Source organism: Gymnogyps californianus, chromosome 1 (genome assembly GCF_018139145.2).
Source record: "Gymnogyps californianus isolate 813 chromosome 1, ASM1813914v2, whole genome shotgun sequence".
NCBI classification, from domain to species: domain Eukaryota; kingdom Metazoa; phylum Chordata; class Aves; order Accipitriformes; family Cathartidae; genus Gymnogyps; species Gymnogyps californianus.
The window spans coordinates 135,897,399-135,908,711 of record NC_059471.1 but is presented as its reverse complement, the minus strand read 5'-3'; the positions used below and the strand labels follow the sequence as shown (position 1 = coordinate 135,908,711).

Sequence of the window (11,313 nt, the reverse complement as noted above, 5' to 3'; positions counted from 1 at the left end):
AACGTAAAACCCACACTGATCACAGTTATGTTTCCCAAAGTGTAAAACTATGCTATGATATTCAAGCTCTTGTGCCAGCCAACAAGCCCCAGACAGACTTCCCTGGAGCAAGTGAAAACCTAGCCAGTTAGGCAAGGCATATAGAATTGACATGTGCTAACAACATAAGCTACACTGAAAATCAAGGTTACTGCAGTCCGTGTCTGCTTTCCCCCAAAAACATTCTTCTGGGTTTATCTCCCTGACTAGGGTCTTGCCTTATTTAGGACCTGATGCTGCACAAGAAGAGCTCCTTCTTGTAATTAACGGGCAATTTCATCACCAACTGTGTTTGGTGGCAGCTAAGGACACTCAGCATTCACTGGCAGTTGCTCATTTTATCAGAGGATTAAGTCTTTTCATCCTGCAAGCACCTGCTCCCCTCCTTAACTTTATGTGTAAAGCAGATGACTGCAAGTCAGGGATTCGACTGTGAGCCTGCTGATAATATGGCTACAAATATCTTCAGAATATGATTTGTCTAGACTGCAAGGTCCAAAGGGCAAAGATGAAGAGCTCAGACTGTGCTTTTGGTTACAGAGATGGAAATAGAGCTATCTTGTGCTTACAGGGCTGCAGCTGAGGGCAGAATCTCGTTTAGTCTTAAACTTCTCTATGAATTCATCTGCACATTTCCACCATTGAGGAAAAAAAAATAAATAAAATGCTGCTGCTCTTATTTTTGTCAATATAAACTTAAAGAGAAGCTTAACTTTGCTGAGTTTCGAAGACTTACTTGGACTCAAGTCAGACGACAGCTTTTGGGAATGCTGTGGTTAACTGCTGCTGTAATCTGCAGGTCTTTCCCTGATGTAAACAGGACCTCAAAAAAAGAACAAACAAAAATAAGCATTTTAACAAATAGTACATATGTTTTGACTTGATGCAGAAGATTGACGTTGCAGCCCAATATAAACCAAGGTAGTTGTACTAAATGGAGTTTTGCCAACTTGAATCAGCAGATGGTGAGGACCTGGCTCATACTATATTTCTGTAGTTTATAATTATCTTTCTTTCTTCACCTAGAACCAGATTCTCCCTTTAGGCTGCAAATCTTAATTAGGAAATCCTTCCTCATTAATTGCAAGAAACTCTTAGTCATTAATTTCACAGATGAAAAAGAAACCTTACCTACTTCTGCTATAGCAGCAGACACTGAAGCTGTTTGTTCCGTTGCTTTTAGGGTTGATGCTGTTCTTTCCATCACAGTATGGAAGACACTTCAGTCCTTACCCTGTCTCTTGCTGCCCTGAATTTCCTTTATACTCATTCTTCTTTATCTCCATAGGGATCTCTGTAGGCTGAATGAGAGGGCCTAGGACAGAACACCAAGTCCAGTCACCTTCACCCCCACAGCTGCTGTAGCAGTGAATTTTTATGCATGAAAGCTGGATCAAAACAAACAGGGCCAAAACAGAAAATTGCTCAGAAATCCCAAATTGCAACTCTTCCAAACAGGAGCAGAATAGGAATTTCATCTTGGAGGTAAGTGCAGGAGTCCACCAGTAATGTAGACTTTGAAATATCACACAACAGCTCTTCATGCCTTTCACACTTACAGTCTTTTATGTGGTTGATAAGTTGCAGGTAAAAAAAGGTGTCCTCAGTAAAATTCTTCCTTTCCTTCCTTCCCCACCTGCAACAAGATGATTTCTGCCCTGTCCTGCTTTGATGCAAAACATCCTGTGGGAAAATTATCTGGGGAACAGATTGTCACAGAACAGCCAAGGGTTCAGGAAGGAGGAATAGTCTCTTCCACAGCAAAACTATTTCCTAGTGAGATTGTTGAAAGAGGAGTTCCTGGTTTTTTAATGTGATGCTTTAGCTTGTATTCCTTGTCACCAGGCACCCAGATGACTCCACATTCACAGGCCAGTTGCCTTTCAGCTCCTTTACTGTGAGTGCTCAGATTGTCCTTCACACACTCCCCACCTCTCTGTGTGCAAGGATATACAGATAAAATTCCTTCCCATCTCCTGGTTTGCACTCTCTGCTTTCAAATGATGATAACTGTCTGTCTGGAGTTGGACAGGACAGTTGTACATGATATAAGGTGATGGGATCATCTTCAGTAAGCAAAGAAAACAGCTGTAAAGATAAGGTACTAATATCTGAGAACTGAAAATATTCAATGAGTGCTTTTGCTTGTAGCCAAAGTCACCGGGTAGCGAGAAACAGTCTGGGAGGTTGTTATGGAAACAAGTCCCTGGAGGTACCTACTTTGCTTCATGAGGATGTGCTCTGCCTTCAGAAGGGAACAGCTAGACAGACAGACAGATTTGTATTTCAAACATCCAGGAGTGAGTGGTAAGAGCTGAGAATCTGAGGTAAGATTTTTGAAAGCATCTCTGTGATTTGGCGTCACGAGCCCTCTGTAAAGTCAACGGCATGCCTGCCACTATGTCACTTCAGTCACTTGAAAAAATTCTGCAGGCTCCTTAATAAAAATGTCAAATTCCAGAGGTTCTATAATATATAGTATAATTGATGACTCTGGGACTTCACTGCCTTGCTTTTCAGGAGATGCTTAGAGAAGGATTTACATGCCTAAACGTAAGTCCCTAGGTTACAGCTTCCAAGCTTCTGTTGGCTTTTTATATTTCTCTTAGCTCTAACACAGAAAACCCAGGGAGCAAACACCACTCTTGTTTTACACATTTTCATTTGCACTTTCTTTTCAGAACTGAAAAATGTGGATTGCAAAAAATGCACATAGCTGTCTGTTTGCAACAAAGTTCCTTCACACCAGTGTTTTGTGTATGCATGTGCATGCATGCATGTGCCTGTGTGCAGACAACACTCCAGCTAGAAACTCACTGCTGAATTTCACCTGAGCGCAGGAAATCTCTTTATAAGAGCATCTTTACAAGACACGCTGGGATTATGCTAACAGTAATTTGTCTCACATCTGTTTTTTTGCCAGAGTCTCCATGCCCAGCCGTCTGTCATGCTGGTCGGGAGAACAACCTGTTCTGAGCAGGGAGGGCTCCTGCCTGGCAGGGGCAACAGGGTCAGGCCCAAGGGAAGAAACGAGCACGGGAATTTTCTGACGTAGGCTCAGCGTGCCTCATGCCTCCTCCTGAACTTGTGTTTAACCTGAGTTTTTTATATCTTACTTTAGGGAAACTTTTATCAGCTGATACAGTCAGGCATAAAATAACCCCAAACATGGGCATTCTGCTAGGAGACAGCAGCAGCCTTGAAACATCCCTCTTAAATAGCAGGTTCTCTTGCCAGTTTCTAGTGCATCTGCTAGAGCAACACAAAATTTGAAGAGTCATTCTCTTACACTCACAGAAAAGATTTCATTATAGTGACCCTGAAACATAACTAAGAACAACAACAGCTTTTTACTGAATTAACTCAATGACCAAGACAACTTTTTACACAAAATCAACAGAGATGCCAACCACGCTGAAAGTTCCTCAGTCCCACTTATCCACCAGGATTACTTACCCACCAGCTGGTTACATGCTTCAAGGGATGCAGAATGGCTCCCAAAGCCCAGACCTTCACAGACATTTGCCTCAGCCCCGATGAACCAAAGAGGAATTAGGCACCTGTGTATTCAGGCAAACTCCTCTCAGCTATAGAGCCCTCACCACGTCACACTTGTGTCTCCCAGACTGACCTGCAGTAACCGAGACAAGTGGCATTTTGCTACTGATTTCAGCAAGAGAGAGAACAGAGGTTTTAATATAATGGTTGTGCGTTGACCCCGAGGGAGATCCCTGCACATTAAAAACCTTTAAGAAGACAATGGGACTCTGGAGAAATGCAGCAGTTAGGATTTACACAAACAACTTCTACCGTATGATCAGGGCCCAGATGAGGAGAGGCCACAATAAAAGCACTCAAGGCATGGAGCCAGATCTCAAGACAACAGAAAACAAGCAGGGTAACGAAGATGCAAACAGATCTCATCTCACAACCAGTTCTATAGCCAGTTCTGACTATGCCTTCAGCATTCTTAGCCTTATGGTTGAAAAGCATAATATATACATATACATAACATGTATTCTATATATTTTGCATCTAGATATTATGTCTGGTTTATGTATTACATGTGTCACATGCAATATGTAGTACATTCTGATATGCATATCATACCGTATGATGCAAGGCATTAATGGCTGCCTTTGCTTTCATACGCATGCACCCATGTGAATGCAGAATATACACTTAGATTTAAAACAAGAAAGTCTTTTCCTTGCAGGAAAATTTGCCAATAGAATCTGAAAGCATCCATTTCCCCTTCTCACCCACTGGCAGCATTTGAAACATTTTGAAGTTAGATGTAAGGCAGAGCTGATTAAAAAAATGAAATGATCTGGGAAGCAAAATGTGCATCTTACGATGCAGATCTCTGGTCCCTTGGCAAACCCAGCACTGCAGGCCCAGCTATGCATTTTGCATTGCTACCATAAGTTGCTCTCATAAAACCTAGTGCATGCAAAAGACATTGCTGTGCCTTCTATCCATGAAATACCAAGAACTGGCGAGATCAGTAATACAGCAAAAGCATCTCTTCAAGGCTAGCTGTTTCTCCCCTCATTTGAAAGGTCTGGGATATGCTGTTGGGTTTGTGCAGATGGCGTAGGGAAGTTTGTACCCATGCCAGTCTAAATCCTAAATGTTGACACACTTACCCTGGGGCAATTTATGCCTGTGACCCGCTAAATCAGTGCAATCTTCAGACAGCACAAGTGCAGCTGTCTGCGGTCAGGGTTTTTCAGCAATGTCAACAAAATACCAACATGCAAACTTCCCTCAGCTATACAAATGCTTCAATAAAAATGCAGTGGAGTCAATTGCTCTCACATGCCTGAATACAGAACTGGATATCTGAAGCATAAAGTACATCTCATTAAACGCTATTGTGTGGAGATAAACTGTGGAGATAACAAACGAATTTACTCAAATGTGCCTTGCATCAGAAGGCACTATGAAGATTAAGCTGGTACTATAAAAGCCAATTAACATCAGTGCACCGGCATAAATAAGGCTGAAATAAGCTCAAAACACAGAGAATCTTCACCAAGCCTGTTGATTTCTATAAGCCTGTTTTTGATAAATGGTATATGGTCACAAGTAGCAAAGAGCTTTTAGATCTATGCACCTTTTTTGAAACACAAACCAAGAGGATCTTTAGCATGCCAAGGGTTGCAAAGAAGGCAGGCATCTGCTTGCTGACTTTCCCCTACAGCTGCAGAACTCACTGTGATGCTGGCTACAGCATTTCCATTATTCAAAGGCAATGGCATGGCAGGCGTGACTGATCCCACAGCCAAGGGCACTGCGCTGGCACAGGAACTAAGGGCACAGCTTGAGCCAGATGTTTGTAGCCCCTTTAACTGTTTACTCCCTGCTGAAGCCTTCAGCTGAAGTAGTGGCAAGGGCTTCTCTGCTAGTGGAGTAGAAAGGCTAGGTTTCAGAGCGAATATTGGATTAAAGCAGTCCTCAAAAACAGAGAAAGAAATTCACGAGGGAGTGGGGGATGACAGCTAGCACTCCAAGGAATAAAGCAAGAACATTTCTGGCTGCACATGGTAATGAGAAACAGCAAATCAGGACAGAAGAGCCCATTATCACAATCATTCTGTTTACGGTATCACAATTCACAGTCTGGCATGTAAATGCTGAATAGATCCAGCTGCTAGTAGGAAGACGGCTGTGCAGCAGCTCGCAGCTCCATGTCTGGACCCAGGATAACAAAACTGATCACACCTCTGTCAGCATTTTCTTCTCTTTATAACCCTGGTTGTTGGGAGGAATGAAGTTGGAATATTTCATGGACTCCAGGTCTTCTGCTTCCAGGAATTCAGATTTGCTGAGAGACTGATTACTGTCCCCCTTCTTGGGCTCAGAGAAGGGTGACTGCTGCTGGCCACAGGTGACGTGGGTGTACTGGCACTGCTCTTCATGATCAGTCTCTCGGTGGTAGAAGTAGTTGAAGTTGGACACAATGACAGGGACAGGGAGGGCAATGGTGAGCACACCTGCGATGGCACACAAGGAGCCCACAATCTTGCCACCAATTGTCATGGGATACATGTCCCCATAGCCCACAGTGGTCATGGACACCACCGCCCACCAAAAAGCATCAGGGATGCTGGTGAACAGGGAGTCGGGGTCATCAGTCTCTGCAAAGTAGACAGCACTGGAGAAGAGGATCACCCCGATGAAGAGGAAGAAGATGAGGAGGCCCAGCTCCCTCATGCTGGCCTGGAGAGTCTTCCCCAAGATCTGCAGCCCCTTGGAGTGCCGGGAGAGCTTGAAGATCCTGAAAACTCTGACCAGGCGAATGACTCTGAGGATGGCCAGGGACATGGCTTGCTGCTGGCCCCCGTTGTTGCTGCTGCTGCCGGGCTGCTGCTTCTGCTGCTGCTGCTGGGCCAGCTCGGTGCCCAGGGTGATGAAGTAGGGAATGATGGCCACGATGTCGATGATGTTCATGATGTTGCGGGAGAACTCGGGCTTGCTGGGGCAGGCGAAGAAGCGGACGAGGAGCTCAAAGGAGAACCAGATGATGCACAGGGTCTCGATGAGGAAGAAGGGGTCGGTGAAGAAGGGGCCGGCGCCGGCGACGGGGCGCAGGGGCGGCGGAGTCCCGCTCGGCGGCGGCGGCGGCGGCAGCAGCAGCGCCTCGTCGCCGGGCGGCGCCGCCTCCCCAAAGGCGGGCTGGGCGCCCTTGGGCTCCTGGCGAAACTCGGGCAGGGTCTCCAGGCAGAAGATGACGATGGAGATGAGGATGACCAGCACGGAGACGATGGCGATGGCCCGGGCCGGCCCGGAGCTCTCGGGGTACTCAAAGAGCAGCCAGACCTGGCGCTGGAAGTGGTGCTGGGGCAGGGGCTTCTCCTCCTCTTGAATGAAGCCCTCGTCCTCCCGGAAGGTCTCGATGGCCTCCTGGCCCAGCTGGTAGAAGCGGATCTCCTCCAGGAAGATGTCGAGGGGCACATGGACCGGCCGGCGGAGCCGCCCCCCGGACTGGTAGTAGTAGAGGATGGCGTCGAAGCTGGGCCGGTTGCGGTCGAAGAAGTACTCGTTGCGGAGCGGGTCGAAGTAGCGCACCCGGCGGCTGGGGTCGCCCAGCAGCGTGTCGGGGAAGATGGAGAGGGTCCGCAGCTGCGTCTCGAACCGCAGCCCCGAGATGTTGATCACCAGCCGCTCGCTGCTGCAGCAGCTGCCGCCGCTCCGCTCCTCGCCCGGCGCCTCCGCCTCCGCCTCGCCGCCGCCCGCCCGCGGGGCCGCCAGCGCCAGCGGCTCCTCCGCCCGCATCCCGCCCGCTCTGCCCCGCGCCCCGCCGCCGCCGCCGCCGCCGCGACCGCCTCGCCCCCTCGCCTTCAGCGGGCGGCGCCGCCGCCTGCCGCCATCCGCCCGCCGCCGCCGCCGCCCCCCGCCCCGCGCCCCGCCTGTTGCGCCTCGGTGCGGCCGCGCTCGCCCGGTGGCTCCGCGGGGCTCCCGGTGCGGCGCAGCTCCTCCTTCGGCCCCGGCCCCGGCCCCGGCTCCGGCGTGCTCTGCCCCGCGCTGGGGCACCGCGCTGCTGCACGGCGCACCCGGCTCTGCCCTCCCCGCCGCGCACACACACACACACACACGGGAGGGGGGAGAGAGAGGAGGGGAGGGAGGTGTAGGAGCACGGACACACACGGTTACACGGAGGGAGAGGGAGAGAGGTACGCTCAGACACACACAGACGCGCGCAGAGACACGCACCCGTGAGCAGAGGCACGCACGGATACAGAAAGACAGAGACACACGCAGATACAGGCAGCGCCAGCACGGACACGCTCAGATACAGACAGATGCACGCACCCACACAGCGAGACACACGCACGCACCCGTGGACGTGCGCGGAGGCTGGTGCTCACCCCCTCTCGCCCCCCGCCGCGGCGGCCGCAGCAGCCCCAGCCCAGGGGCGTCCGGTTTTTTTTGGGGGGGGGGGGGGGGTATCCCCGAGGGGATCCCGCTGCGCGCTGCAGCTCTGCGGCCAGGCGCTTCGCAACAGCTTGCCCAAGGGGTGCCACCGCCCTTCTTTTCCCCCACCCCTCCACCATGAAAACCTGCCCCTGCCCCTGCCCCTTCAGTCAGAACCCTGACGGGGACTGTCAAACACCGCCGGCTCCGGCCAGCGCTCAGAGCTGAGCCGTGGGACCCGGGAGACCTCGGTGTTGTTCCTGTCCCTGCCGCAGGCTGGAGTTGACCTTGAGCCACTCACTCCATGCCTGTGGCTCGTAGTTGACCTTGAGCCAGTCACTCCATGCCTGTGGCTCGCGGGCCTCCTTTTATAAATGTCATTGCCATGATGCAAGCACGACAGTGGCATCGGACCATCCACAGATGGAGACAACCTGTCACACAGTGAACAGTGCAACTGGGGAAAGACACAGGTAAATACAGTTTCTCTCCTCTCGTTTGGGGTGGATAGAGTTTGCAGCTTCTCCCAGGTACCAAACAGGTGAGCTTGCTCATTTTTTTTGTTTACTGCCATACAGTCAGCACTTAGTCTCCCTGGGAGCCAAAACTGCATTTCGCAAGCAATCAGACTACCAGCTCTTTTGGCTTTAGAAACCTGTGGCTTGCTCCATCCATGTCACGCTTGCCATCTGAAAGCATAGAGAAACTCATGACAGTGTACTTTCTCCCTCCGAAAATGGGGCTAACAGGTGAGGCTGCTTCCATCCTTCCCAGGACAAAAGTCTGTCTTTCCCTTGAAAGCCCTTTGTCAGTGCTAAGTATTATTAACCAGGCTTTTATCATCATAGTATCTGATGCCTTTGCTGGCTGCGAGCCATATGCTTAGCCTACACTATCTCAGCAGCACAGATCCAGAAGAAAACATTCCCCTCTTTACCCCTCCTCCCAATTCCTCTCTAACTAGTTGGCAATATTCAGTTACTTCAGGCTCTGGACATTTTGACCGGCTGACTATGGCTGCCTTGTTTGGCTCTGTCCTCAGGAAGGAGGTGAATATTATTTAAATGTCGCTTAATCCTTTTTCCTTTCTCACTCATTAGCATTGAAGATGGCTGTTGCAAAAGGAAGCATATTTTTTCATTTATATGAAGATGGCTGTCGCACAAGGAAGCATATCTTTCTTCCATATTATACATAATTAGTGTATGGCAACCAGACGAAAAATACTTTGCTGGGGAATATACCTTTTCTTTTAAAAAAATGAATCAAAGTTTACCTTTGTAATAGTAAAATGCTTCTTACTGAGATTCTTTTTTCAATTATTACAATGAATTATTCATTCACAGGATTATTTGAATCATAATTATGATTTATTCATTCACATGGTTAACTATTGAGAAATCCTTAAAAAACAGCTTTTGGGAGGGATGGAAAAGCTCCTGAGGTTTATAAGAGGATACAGGGCATGTCTACATTGCAATCACTGCTGTGATTGATCTCATCCTGTACTGCGTTTAAACGAGCGAGCTTCAAGCAGCACAGCAGAGACAGCGTGGAGCTCCGCAACGGTTTGCAAGACGATTTTCCAGCCCACGCAGACATTTCATACTGCCACAGCTCTGGTCTTCACGTTACCTGAGCTAGCAGTGTTACAGATAGCTGAGGTGCCTCCACGCGAGCTGCAGTCCCATCCGGCCATGTCTACCCGCTCTGCTCACCTCCTACCACAGTCCATCTCTGAGTAGGCACCCAGGCTGCTATACACCACCTGTGCTTGCTCCTGAAAGCCCTTAAGAAGTCACTGTATTTCCCTCTGTGTACTTACGCTGCACCTCAGACTCAGTATTAAACCCATAAGCCTTTGCAATGTGCAACTAAACTCTTTTTAGCACACAGCCTGTTCCCGAACTGATCTGCACCACACTGCCTGTGCAGCCGCACCCCTCACTTCTATATTAAGAGGCGATGCCAGCTGCCATCGTTCAGCCTCCGTGCGGATCTTGCTGGGCCAGCATGTTGCAATGGTACACAATTTGCAAAGCTGGAGAATAACGGCAAGGGAGATCCAGAGATGTCAGGGAAGGGCAAGAGGCGAACCCCAAAGCAGCACTCCAGAAAGCCACACAGCAGTACCATAACACTCTCTGCAGAGTGATTTGGCTGCTAGGTCTGAAGCCAACACCACAAGACCAGTGCCACCTAAAGGTGCCACTAAGGTTCTCTTTGAGGTAGTGGCTATGTTCACATCTCCAAGCTCAGGTATGTCATGTTGCTATGGTTCAAGAGTTTAGGATGACCACATCCTCCCCCAGGCTATATCGATCACTAATGCCAAGGTGCACAAAAAGCCCTTCATAGATACATGGGAAAAATTGTTGCTGACTCTAGCACAGCAGGACACCTGATTCTGGGCTCTCATGCTACTCCAGAAGCTGGAGGGACATTGCCCCCCTGAGCCTGGCCCTTACAGGCTCCTGTCAATCTCCGGCACAGCTGTTCAAGAAGCCAAACAGTTCCTTGGATGTCTTACGCACCCCTGAATGTGGGTCAGCATTTTGGGTAACGACATTTGGGTAACACTGCCACCCTTTGGATTCCCTTTAGCTCCCTTTCACTGGATTTGATGTGCTCAGCACTGCAGCTGCCACAAAATTATGGGTATGTAGCTTTTTCTCAGGAAAGTCAAACTCAGAGACCCTCAAGGTAAGCACTCCAAAACTAAGATACCCCAAGTGGGTATCTAGATTTGTGTCTAGTGCATGCAGAACTTTGTATCCACTTCCTGCCTTTCTGGGTTTCCCACTCCATCTTCTTGTGAACTTTCCAGTTCTCTCCTCCATGGCTCCTGTGCTACCCCTATCTCCTGCTTCCCATGTTCAGGTGCTTTTCCCAGTTATGGAGCATGTCCTCCCTCTGACCCTACTAGTTTCTTCACTTATTTGCAGGCCAGTGGCCCCCGCTATCAAACTCAGTATACTTTTCATATCCCTTTTCCAAAAATCCTATTGGGACTGGACCCTGCCCAGTAAGCACTGAAGATAGTGGCTGACTGCCTGGCTTACTGGAAGGGGACACTGGGCAACCAGGAGAACAGCTAGAGATGCTTTGTTTATGTGATCTCTTGTAATACTCACCCATATCAAATGAAGAGACCAGAAGAAAAACAAACAATCCTTCATACCTGCAGTAACTTTAGTGAACTGTGGACCTCTGAAATCATGCATCAACACCTTAACATGCAGCCTAGGAGGTACAACATAACCTCCCACAGGCTTGAGGCCCTGAGGTAGAATTCATCTCCCAGGAGCCAAAATATTCCACAAGTAAAACAAATCCCAATGGTCTAAAAAGAGC

General features: G+C 48.9%; 1 protein-coding gene across 1 annotated transcript; it reads right to left on the bottom strand.

Moving 5' to 3' along the window:
• Positions 1–5,760: 5,760 nt before the first annotated feature.
• Positions 5,761–7,320, bottom strand: KCNA6 (potassium voltage-gated channel subfamily A member 6). The gene has a single exon (XM_050894484.1). It carries the CDS (start codon positions 7,318–7,320, stop codon positions 5,761–5,763), a length of 1,560 nt encoding a protein of 519 aa, XP_050750441.1.
• Positions 7,321–11,313: the final 3,993 nt, after the last annotated feature.